Below are 12,388 nucleotides of genomic sequence, written 5' to 3'. Positions count from 1 at the left end.
GAGGGTATGGTATTATTGGCACATGGATCAAGGCTGTCAGATCAGCAAATGCGCCAAGATCAAACTACCCACGCTGTATGCGGGACCAGCACAGGGGCGGTGACGTCGGCACAGAGTGCTTCCTGGGAAATCGCTCTCCAGCACTCAGCCATGGCCAAAGCTTTAAAGGCAATGGGAAACACCCTCCTCAGGGAGCCTGTGTGGCTTCTTTGCTGTCTCCTGCCTGAACATCACTGACCAGCTGCATGGCCATGGATAAAGCCCTTAGGTTCCTTCTCCCTGGGCACCACATGCATGAGCCTCCCTGTCCTAGAACTGAACACATTACCCTTATACTGTCCCACCTCTCTCCCTGGCTCACCTCTGAACCCCCAACACGAAGCCAGCTTTCCACACATGTTTGTCGAATGAATAACTACGAGCTCTGCAAGTGCAAAAATTGTATTGTATTCTGCTTTATATCTTTAGGGTTTAGCGTCAGGCCTGAGGGCACAGTGCATACTTGGTACATGTACAACAAAAGAAGAAAAGAGAGCGCAGAGGAGGGAGTTAGAAACGTTCATCCCTCTTCGTACGCCGCCCTCTTATACTTGCTGTATGTGCTCAGTAAATCAATTAAAGTCACTGCAAATCAATGAATGATCAATGAATGATGGAACCTCACCAGTTGAGTGAAGAGGCTGGACCAGGTGTTTGCTCAAGTCCCAACCAGTCCTGAGGAAATCCATCACAGGGTGATGCTGTGTGAGTGGATGGCCCCATGGTATGCGGGCTCCAAGCTAGAATGGACGGATGACCCATCCCCACTTAGGGCTCTCTGTGCTGGCGCCTGGCCTCTGTCCCATACTCCAGAGCTCATGCCCACTTACTTTTGACACAAAGCCAGGCATCCAACAGCAAGGGTCTCCAGTTGAAGTGGGCTTTTTTTTTTTTTTTTTTTTTAAGACAGAGTTTCACTCTTGTTGCCCAGGCTGGAGTGCAGTGGCGTGATCTCGGCTCACTGCAACCTCCTCCTCCCAGGTTCAAGCAATTCTCCTGCCTCAGCCTCCTGAGTAGCTGGGATTACAGGTGCGCACCACTACGCCCAGCTAATTTTGTATTTTTAGTAGAGACGAGGTTCCTCCATGTTGGTCAGGCTGGTCTCAAACTCCTGGCCTCAGGTGATCTACCTGCCTCAGCCTCCCAAAATGCTGGGACTACAGGCATGAGCCACTGTGCCTGGCCTAAAAACCATCTATGGATTTTAATTTTCTTTCCACTAATGTACCATTTGCTGTTTTCACAAGAAGACAGCTGGCCCAGTGACCCTCAGAAGTGGACTGCAGAAGTGGGGGTACCTCCCAGGTAACATTCTGTTTGCTTACAGCAGTGGGCCAATCAGGGGGAGGGCAGTTGGTTCAGGGTTCCCTGCATCACCTCCCTTCTCTGGAGTTAGGGGCCAAGTGTAGGTATCATATTGAAAACTCTACAACTGACCAGGGTTCTCGGAGAACAACCAACAGCATCAGATCCAGAGTCTGGGGGGACTGGGCTGCTCCTCCATGCCAGCCAACCCCACCTCACCCTGTTCAGGAGCAGCCTCCCCAGCAGCAGCTCACCTGGCTTCTCTCTCTCTTTTTTTTTTTTTTTTTTTTTTTGAGACAGAGTCTCACTCTATGCCCAGGCTGGAGTGCAGTGGTGATCTCAGCTCACTGCAACCTCTGTCTCCCAGGGTCAAGTGATCCTCGTGCCTCAGCCTCCCAAGTAGCTGGAATTACAGGTGCACACCACCATGCCCAGCTAATTTTTGTATTTTTAGTAGAGACGGGGTTTCACCATGTTGGCCAGGTCAAACTCTTAGCCTCACGTGATCCACCCGCCTCAGCCTCCTGAAGTGTTGGGATTACAGGCGTGAGCCACCATGTCTGGCTACATGGCTTCTCTTACACACCTCCAACAACAGGACACTCACTACCTCACAAGACAGTCCCTGCCACTGCGTTGCTGAGTTAACACTTTTCTCTGGCATCTCTACCATCGTGGCGACTGTTCTGCCAGCGGAGCCTGCTCCCTCTCCCACACAGTGGTTCTTCAGGTGGGTGGAGAAGGCACCTGAGTCCCTGAGGCTGCTCCGCTCTTGTCCACAGAGCCCACTACCCTGCTGCGCTTTGCAACGGGCCGTGCTCTGATATCCTGGCCTCCTGTCAGCCCCGGGGGCCCTCTGTGCAGCCTCCACAGGGGAGGCTCCAGGGCAGCACCCAGGCGCCCTGGAGAAGCTGGGAGACGGAAGCGTGTGGTGAGAAGCAGCACGGCCGCATCCTCTTCCCTGGCATATGCACGGGGCGTGATCACCCTCCCCTGGCCCTTTCCTCCTCTCCCAGCACGCGGCTCTTGGAGAGGTGAGAGTGCCTCCACCTGTCTGTCTGTCTCACTGTCATGCACAGGCACAGACTCCCAGATGGCCCAGTGGCAGGACAGGCAAACGCTACGCCCCCGCCAGGACTCGCCCTCGCCAGATGTGGAGGCTGGTGAATACACACATGGATTTCTTTTCCAGGTTCTCCAGGTTTGTCTTCAGAGTGTTGTAAGCGGCCGTTCGGGACTTCAGGTCCATCTCGATCTGCGCCAGTTGCTGTTTGGGAAAGCAAAAGCTCCTGGTGACCTTGGGCACTGAAGGACTTGGCTGAACTTTTGGAAATGGCCACAAAAGCTCATGGTGCGTTCAAGAAAAAGAACTGCCCTGGCCATTTGCCAGGATGGCTTCCGTTTACCAGCATTTGGCCCTTCCAAGGAGCCCCTGTGTGGCACCCAGGCGCCAAGCCATGATGGCTTTTCTAGGATGACTCAATGAGCCCAACCTTTCCTGATTTCAAGCCCATCCTGAACAGTCGGGACATCCCACACCCACACCTACCCTCTCGGGCTCTGCTGGAGGGCAGCTCAGGCTGACCCCCAATCGTTGCTTCCAGGAGGACCCGACATTGCCTGGCCCTCACAAATGCCCTGTCTCCTGGCTCGGCTGTGCCAATATCCCTCGCATGTGTTGGCAGGGGCAAGGAAGTGCAGTGGACAGAAACAAGACAGGCCCAGGCTCAATCCACGCCCTCCTGCTTTCTGGCCGACTGGCTCAGGTTCCCCATTTGTTCCAGAGGGCGGATAATGCCAGTGCTGAGAGCCGACTGTGCCAGGCTCCTTCCCATTCCCTCCTCGCAGCCCCATGCAGTAACACCCCACCAGCTTAGGCAACCGGCCATGGCAGGAGCATTTACACCACGGCCATCAACAAATGCTACAGGCCAGCACACGGCTGCTGACGGGAGAATCTCAAGAGTCAATAGATGAAGAAAATGGGTGCTCCACAGAATGCCAACAGCTTTAGTCTAAATATATACATTTTTATACATGGATGAATCTATTGTAAACTTTTTTTTTTTTTTTTTTTTTTGAGACGGAGTCTCGCTCTGTCGCCCAGGCTAGAGTGCAGTGGCCAGATCTCAGCTCACTGCAAGCTCCGCCTCCCGGGTTTATGCCATTCTCCTGCCTCAGCCTCCCGAGCAGCTGGGACTACAGGCGCCCGCCACCTCGCCCGGCTAGTTTTTTTTTGTATTTTTTAGTAGACACGGGGTTTCACCGTGTTAGCCAGGATGGTCTCAATCTCTTGACCTCGTGATCCGCCCGTCTCGGCCTCCCAAAGTGCTGGGATTACAGGCTTGAGCCACTGCGCCCGGCCCATTGTAAACTTTTAAACATTGGTTACCTTTTGGGAGAATAAAGGGAATGGGGGTGATGATCACAGCTCGAATGATTTTATTATTTTAAAGATAAAATCATAAAATAATTTTAAAGATAAAATAATTAAATATAATTAAAATGATAAAAATGATTAAATTAAATGATTATATTCAAATGGTAGGCTGGGCAAGGTAGCTCATGCCTATAATCCCAGCAATTTGAGAGGCCAAGGTGAGAGGATCACCTGAGGTCAGGAGTTTGAGACCTGCCTGGCCAACATGGTAAAACCCTGTCTCTACTAAAAATACAAAAATTGGCTGGGCATGGTGGTGGACGCCTGTAATCCCAGCTACTCAGGAGGTTCAGGCAGGAGAATTGCTTGAATCCGTGAGGCGGAAGTTGCAGTGAACTGAGATCACGCCACTGTACTCCAGCTTGGGTGACAGAGTGAGACTTTGTCTCAAAAAATATATATAATAAAATGGGCCAGGCACGGTGGCTCATGCCTGAAATCCTAGCACTTTGGGAGGCCGAGGTGGGCAGATTGCCTGAGCTCAGGAGTTTGAGACCAGCCTGGGCAACATGGTGAAACCCTGTCTCTACTCAAAATACAAAAAAGTTAGCTGGGCATGGCGACGTGTGCCTATAATCCTACCTACTCAGGAGGCTGAGGCAGGAGAATTGCTTGAACCTGGGAGGTGGAGGCTGCAGTGAGCCGAGATCTCACCACTGCACTCCAGCCTGGGCAACACAGTGAGACTCTGTCTCAAAAAAATAATAATAATAAAATGATAAAAATGATAATTAAAGAAAAAGATTTAAAGTGATGATTTTAGCTGGGATTACAGGCGTCCACCACCATACCCAGCCAATTTTTGTATTTTTAGTAGAGAAAAACTAAATGTTTTTCTCTTTACATTTTGCCATGTTTGTTTTTTTATAAAATTCATCTTTTTATAATAATTTTTTAAAACTTTCAAGTTTGAAACGATTATAGATTCACAGGATGTTGCAAAAATAGTACATAGAGATCCTAAGTACTCTCCATGCAGTTTCCACAGTGATTTCCCACACCTCACCATACAACTATACTATTCGGCACTATACAACTGCATACTATACTGTACTGTGCAACTATATTGTACGACTATACAACTATATTAAACTCTTCTGCACTATAGAAGTATACTGTGCAACTGTATAGTATACAGCATTATGCAACTATATAACTATATGATTACTATTCTGCACTATACAGCTCTATTACTATACTGTACTGTCCTATACAACTATACTATACTATACTATTCTGCACCACACCATCATAGTTCTGTATCATAACCAGGAAACTGACATGGGTACAATCCACAGATCTTGCTTTTTAAAATAAGATTTGTATATTTTTTGGGGGAAAAAAGCAAAAAAAAAAAATACTGCTTGTCTTTATTTTTCTGATTTCATCACAAGCCAATGAAAAATTGCTGAGAGGTATTTGGGAGCAAGTAAAACAATGGTGGGAACTAGAGTTTTGGAACCAGTAAGGCCCACATTTAAATGCCAGTTCTGACTTTTACTGGCTGTGTGACCTGATATAAGCTCCTTGACCTCTCTGAGCAAAGTGACCCAGAATTACTGTGAGATAATAGAGGAAACTCCTTTGACTAAATGTCTCTAGTTGACAGATTGAGACCTCTCGTTGGCAGAACGAGGCTGAGGCCGGGGGTGTCACACTGTGTTCCTGGTGTAGGAAGGACCGAGGGAGCCAACACCCCGGAGCCTCTGCCCCTGCTCCCGCCAGGAGCTGCTTCCCTACGCTGGGGCCAGTCCAGGGCTTCCTTGGGAAGTGGTACCATGCACACAGTCAACCCGCAGGCTCTGGTCCCCAAGACCTGTATCCCCATCCCGGCATAACACTCCAACTGTGGCAGGCCCTGGATCGCGCACTCAACTCCTCAGCTTCCTCTTCTGCACTCAGAGGAAAGAGATGTCCACCCCATGGCATGAGGTGGATAGTAAGAGAGCCCAGCACAGTCTCGGGCACATCTGGAATGCCACCAAAACCAGTGCCCTCCTTCCTTCCTGCCAAAGGCACTCTTAGGGTGCTCTGGACGGGAGAAGCCAGGTCTCCCTACAGCCCCTCTGCCCCCTCCATGTGCTCCAGGGGCCCTCCACACTGAGTCTGGCATCCCTGGGACTCAGAGAATCCCAAACTGGCCCATGGTGAGGCAGAGAAGGGCCAGCCCCACCAGCCACCGTGTGCTTCCAGTTCCTTGGTGGACATGCACGGCGCCCTCTGAAGGGAACACCTGGCACAGGTGCTCTGGGCAGCCCCTCCTTGAAGGGCCTTCCAGAATCACTGCCTGATGGTTCCAGCAGGGGCCTGGCCCCTTTGATGTTAGCAGCCCCCCGAGGTGCCCCACCCAGATTCCCGAGCTTTCTGGCCCCACCCTACTTTCCAGGAGACCTGCAGGAGTTGCCAGAGGACAGGTCAGAGGCCCAGCTCCACCCTGACCCTTGGCCACAGTCACAGTAGAGAACCGGGCGCCTTTGTTCCTGGCCCAGGCTGAGACTCTCCCACAGCCATGGGGGCCAGCAGGAGACGGGACACATTAGGGGCTCAGTGTTTTGTGGCAGAAGGGAGAGCCGGGCCTCAGAAACCATCAGCCTCAGTCTCATGGTCCTCATCACTCTCGCCCTCAGTGATGATACAGAGAAGTCACCCAGCTCCAGGTGCCCACAGCATCCCCTGGGACTCGAGTCACAGGGTGTTCATTTTATCAAGTGGAGTGGAGGCTATTGCTGAACAGGACAGAGGACTGTTGGGACACTTACTGCCTCTCCATTGTCACAAGTGGAGAGCGAAGAGCTGGTGCAGTATCTCAAGAGGTTAGGGCTCCCAAGCCAAACTCTCCACTTAAAGCAAATAGTTTTGCAGGTGAACAATCCCCTGGGGGCTAGAGGTGTCAGGTTCGTAGGAGTAGATGATGGGGGAGCTGCCTTCACCATTAGTAACTTTTTTTTTTTGGTGGGGGGATGGAATCTCATTCTGTTGCCCAAGCTGGAGAGCAGTGTAACCTCCACCTCCCGGATTCAAGCGATTCTCCTGCCTCAGCCTCCCGACTAGCTGGGACTACAGGTGCGTGCCACCACGCCCGGCTAATTTTTGTATTTTTTAGTAGAGACAGGGTTTCACCATATTGGACAGACTGGTCTCGAACTCCCGACCTTGTGATCCACCCACCTTGGCTTCCCAAAGTGCTGGGATTACAGGCGTGAGCCACCGTGCCTGGCCACCATCAGTAACTTTTGAAAAAAGAAGTGGAGCAGCAAGTGAATGGGTGCTGGGCCCTCGAGGGGAGGCCAGGGGACTGACTCTTTCTCTGTCCAGGGCTGCCCTAAAACCCCAAACCTGCCCGGTGCATGGAAGGAGGCCACACCTCAGAAACCCAGAGGCCCAGTCAGGGCAGGCTGAGGCTGTTGACAGGGGGGCCCTACCCAGGCTCAGACCCCAGGCTCTTGCCCGCCTGACCCACCAGTCAGCTGTCCCCCAGAGCAGTCCCTTTTCTCACCTTGGCTATTGTGTCCACCACGCTCACGAGCGGCTGCTTGGCAGGGTATTTGGCCATGTCCCATTCAAAGTGGGTCACAAAGGATGTTAAGTCAACTGGAAGAATACAAACACATTTCAACACATGAGCCTGCGCTCCGCGTCCACGAGCGAGACTTCGGAATCCCAAGTCAAGCATCACCGTGGACATGAAGGCAGCCACCACGGGCAACGCCGGTGGGCAGGCACAGGGCTCTGGCAAAGCAAACGTTCCCTATGGGAGCAGGGAGCTGTGAGCCCGTGGGAGCTGTGAGCCCGTGGGAGCTGTTCCCTGTGGGAGCTGTCAGCCCATGGGAGCTGTTCCCTGTGGGAATGTGAGCCCGTGGGAGCTGTCAGCCCAAGCACTAGGCAGTTTCAACCCTCACTGTCCATTTCAAAGAAAGTATTTTCCACATTAGCGAAATGCTGGACTTTGTGACTGTGGTTTATATTAAACGGCAGGGAGGTGCATTTTTCAGTATATGCTATTTAGAGAAAAGTCTCTGGTGAACAGACCACACCAATGTTTTCACACATTTCCTTTTTTTCTTTTCTTTCCACCAAACCCACTGCCTTCAGAATGTCTCTGGCTCATTCTAACCAGGTGTGGGGTGGAGAGAGCCCCGGAATTGAAGTCAGAAAGAAGCAACACTAAATAAACCTCAGCTGACTCAACCCTTAGGCTAGGAGAGAATCCATTTCCCTCCCTGAGACACAGCGGAGTGGCACCTTGCCTGCTCTCTTCAGATTAGTTCGCCACACGCTTAAACAGAGCTACCTGGGCCAGCCGCCCCAGGACCTGACCTCTTTTAATACGCCGGTCTATGGGAAAGCGGGAAATTCCCCGGAAGCTGCAGTGCCACAGTGGCCCCTGGAATTCCTGAGCCCCTGGCAGAGGGCCCTTCCTATGGCGGATGTCCCAGACCAGGCTCCCTGTGCACCGGCACTTTCCGGTCTATCCTGGTGCATGAAAGGGGACTGTCACGCTCACTCCACACCCATCACCCTGCTGGGGACACACACTAGACACCACGCCCTGCCCAAGGTCCACAGGGAGACCCCTAGGCAGACACTCCACAGAGAGCTGGGGGCCCAGCGATAACCTCCTGGAGTGCTAAGGGAGGATGAAGAACTGGCGCCGGCTCCCGCTAGGGAGGATGGAGACCCTCCACTGGGACACAGACATGTTATTCACGAGGAGGCTAAGGGGAAGAGGAGGCGGCCATGTGGCCGGTGATGGAGGGCGTTGGGTGTCAGGCAAGGAGGGCTGGCAGCGTTATGTGCTCAGGGCACTGTGAGTCAGAGAAGAGGGAGTGTGGACGGGCACTGAACAGAAAGGGGTAGGATCGGTCACCAAGAGTCATGTCTGCACTTCACCGAGTGCCAAAAACAACACTAGATCCCACCCACTCAGCCCCTAGCACAGGAATTGGACTGAGATTCCTCCAACCCCGACAGTGGCGGCCAGTGGGGTCACCAAATAAGACTCCAGCCGACCAAGGGGAGCAGGCTGGGGACACTCACACACTCTGGGGGAGTCCTCTGAGGCTGGCGTGGAGGAGGCTCCAGGCGAGAAGCCAGCAGGAACGTGGGAGGGAGAGGGTGGTGCCAAGAGGAGTGGGAGGGGCCCTGGGAGGGGAGAGGAGGACAGGGGAGGACCGACTGGACAGGGTGCAAGGCAATGACGCAGGCCTGGTGACACCAGCTTTCCCATTGGGTGGCTGGGTGGAGGGAGAGAAGTACACTAAGCTGGGCAGCCATGGAGGTGGGAGGGATGGGGACGGAGGAGAGGAGGCAAGTTCCGCCTGGGACAAGCTTGAGTTTGACATGTGGGTGGATAGGTCCCCAAGAAGCAGATGGGAATGAAATGGGACACGGAGGAGGAAACCGGGCTGGGGAAGAAATGCCAGCGTGTGAGATATAGGAAAGGTCTGAAGATAACAGGACAACGATGGTGACAATGACCATTAAAGCAGCTGGCACTTACTGCTGCTGACCTTGGGCCAAGACACATGAATTATTCCATTTAATTTATTCTTCAACCCTATTAAAACCCTATGATGATCTTGATTTTACAGATGAGGAAACTGGCACTGAGCAAGCTATGGAAACTCCAGGATAAAGGGAGACAATGCGTGAAGCACCTAACGCCCTGCTTGGCCCATGGCAGGGCCACGGCTCCCTTCCCTGCCACATCCACTAAGTGGACACAGCCATGCAGCAGGTGGAACCTGCCCAGGAACCACACTCAGACAGCTTCTAGACCACCGAGACTCGAAGAAGGTCCTTGGGAGAATTTGTTTTACAGACTTTAGGACGCTGGTGTTGGAGTTAACATGGCGAGTCCTGGCCTGTTGACAAGAGTACCTCTGAGGCACTAAGGGTGGGGCCCTGATCCAATGGAATTCGAGGCCATATGAGAAGGGACAGCAAAGAGTTGGATCCGTGCTCTCTCTCTCTCCTCATGCAGGCACCAAGGAAAGGCCATGGGATGACACAGCAAGAAGGTGGCCATCTACAAGCCAGGCAGAGAGCCCTCAGGAGAAACCAGGTTGTCTGATCTTAGTCTGTGGTTTAAGCTGCCAAGTCAGTGGTATTTTGTGACAGCAGTCCAGGCTGACTCAGACATTGGTATTAGTTTGGGTATTAATACAGGTTTTGGTATTGCCACACACAGTGGGAATGACCTTGTAGCAAGGGTGCAGGCTGGGGAGGAAGTGAGAGCAGGGAGCGGTCAGAGGGTAACCAGGAGGATTGGGAGGACTCCTCCTGCGGCAGGAACAGCAGCGAAACTCACCTCCAGGACCCCACTGCACAAGCACAGGCAAGTTCATCTCCCACCATGGGCCCAGAGCCATCCCACAAGCCAGGAACCAGTCTCAAGGCACCAAGCGGCAGCACAGGATGGGAGATGGCAAGGCGGTGTGTGCCATCCCATCCATCTCTTCCCTCCACCTCCTACCTCATCCCCTCTGACACCCCAGGCAAGTCCCCACAACTCCCCACTCTCCTCTCACGGCTGCCTCTGTCCTTCAACATGTAGGACAGGGAAAGACCAGCTCCTTCCAGGGGTGGCCCAACTGTCCCTGCTCCTGCTGGCCTGAACTCCACTCCTTGTGCTGTCTCAGGTTCCTCAAGGACAGTGACTGTGACTCACTGGTCTCTGTGTTCCCAGAGCCTGTCACAGTGCCCTGCACAGAGCAAGTGCTCCATAAACATGCTCAAAATACTAACAGACTCCTCCTGGCAACCATGACTGTGATATCAGCTTGCACTATCTATGTGGCTTGGAAGAGATACATTTCAGATCAAGCTTGTATCTCTGGCCATTTGCACCAAGTCCAAGGCCTTCATGGCATTCAGACCAAAGGGCTGAGGTCTCCCTTTCCATCTGAAGCATCCCTGCCCTATAACTCCTCCAAGACTGAACCCGCTTCTTGCAGCTTGGTCTTTGTTTCCATCACAGCGCATGTGGCACTAAGAGTCTGTCCCCGGCAAGGCTGTGGCCTCCAGAAGGTAAAGGCCGTGCATTGCCACCGCGTGCCCAGCATGTGCTTGGTACTGACAGATGCCAGGGAAGTCTGAGATGATGTCTCCCTGCAGGGGCCTCCAGAAGCTTCTGGGTATGTGACTGTGACTTCCTCCTCATCTCTCACATGTCTTGAACACCAGCTCCAGCCGTGTACACTGAGCCTTGCCCTGGGTCAGGCATCCAAGTCCTTCCCTGTCCATGCACCTTGCCTTTGGAAAGAATGTTGTCTGAGGATGGCCCTTTGCCATCCCGCTGGTCTTTATGTTTTTTTTTTGAAATGGATCTCGTTCTGTCGCCCAGGCTGGAATGCAGTGGCACCATCTCGACTCACTGCAACCTCTGCCTCCAGGGTTCAAGCAATTCCCCTGCCTTGGCCTCCCAAATAGCTGGGATTACAGGCACACACCATCACACCCGGCCAATTTTTGTATTTTTAGTAGAGGCAGGGTTTCACCACGTTGGCCAGGCTGGTCTCAAACTCCTGACCTCAGGTGAACTGCCCGCCTTGGCCTCCCAAATTGCTGGATTACAGGCATGAGCCGCCGTGACCAGCCAGATCTGCTTTTTAAAATAAGATTTATGTATTTTTTTCAAAAAGAAAAAAAAATACTGCATGTCTTTATTTTTCTGATTTCACCACAAGCCAATGAAAAATTGCTGAGAGATATTTGGGAGCCAGTAAAACAGTGGTAGGAACTAGGGCTTTCGAACCAGTAAGGCCCACATTTAAATGCCAGTTCTGACTTTTACTGGCTGTGTGACCTGATATAAGCTCCTTGACCTCTCTGAGCAAAGTGACCCAGAATTATGGTGAGATAATAGAGGAGTCTCCTTTGATTAAATGTCTCTAGTTGACAGATTTAGACTTCTCGTTGTCAGAATGAGGCTGAGACACCCATTTAGTGCTGGGATTACAGGTGTGAGCCACCGTGCCCAGCCCCTCTGGCCTTCTCTACTCACAGTACCACAGCTTGCCCTCGGCAGCTTGGAACACACAGGCCTTGCCTCCCCTGCCTGAGCTGTAGTCACTAAAGCCTGGGCCTCAGAGGGGGTAACGCGGACCTGGGCTGAGGGCCCATGAGGTCAGACCACGACCCAGGCAGGCTTACCCCTCATCAAAACACGCTTTGCACAGGCTGGCAACTCTTGAGCCATGACGGTCTTGCCCGAGAACCAAACCAAGGCCTGCCTGGCAGGCAGCAGCATGAGGGATGGTGACCAACCAGGCTGTGGCCCATCGCCCAGCAAGCCAGACAAGCCTCGAGGGTTTCTGTCTTCTGTGGACATTCTGGGGCCCAGGCTGGGCAAGGTGTTTGCCAGCCCTCGCTGCAATCAAAGCTGTGTCCTTCCCTGCTCCCAGCTCAACTAGAGGCAAGGAAGAAGCAGAAACAACAGGTCCCGGTGAAGCCAAGAGCCTGTGAAGCCATTCAGTCCATTTACAGGTGAGAAAAGGAAAATCCAGAAGTGACTTTTGGACCAGGTCTGACCGGCTGCGAGCAGTGGTGCCCTAATTGTCCCCGGAGGAAATAGGATTAAAATGCAACAATGCACGCCTCTGG

The 12,388-nt window shown here is 52.6% G+C and overlaps 1 protein-coding gene across 2 annotated transcripts in view; it reads right to left on the bottom strand.

Moving 5' to 3' along the window:
• ATP6V1C2 (ATPase H+ transporting V1 subunit C2) overlaps positions 1-12,388 on the bottom strand; it is a 65,587-nt gene that overhangs the window by 15,089 nt on the left and 38,110 nt on the right. For both annotated transcript variants that reach the window (XM_025354603.1, XM_025354604.1), the window contains exons 5-6: positions 7,281-7,375; positions 2,520-2,611 (exon numbers count right to left, since the gene is read on the bottom strand). In XM_025354603.1, the coding sequence (XP_025210388.1) occupies positions 2,520-2,611; positions 7,281-7,375 (187 nt within the window). The remainder of the gene's footprint in view (positions 1-2,519; positions 2,612-7,280; positions 7,376-12,388) is intronic.

This window comes from Theropithecus gelada, chromosome 13 (genome assembly GCF_003255815.1).
Source record: "Theropithecus gelada isolate Dixy chromosome 13, Tgel_1.0, whole genome shotgun sequence".
NCBI classification, from domain to species: Eukaryota; Metazoa; Chordata; class Mammalia; order Primates; family Cercopithecidae; genus Theropithecus; species Theropithecus gelada.
The sequence above is the reverse complement of the archived record's forward strand: the minus strand, read 5'-3'. Positions and strand labels throughout refer to the sequence as shown.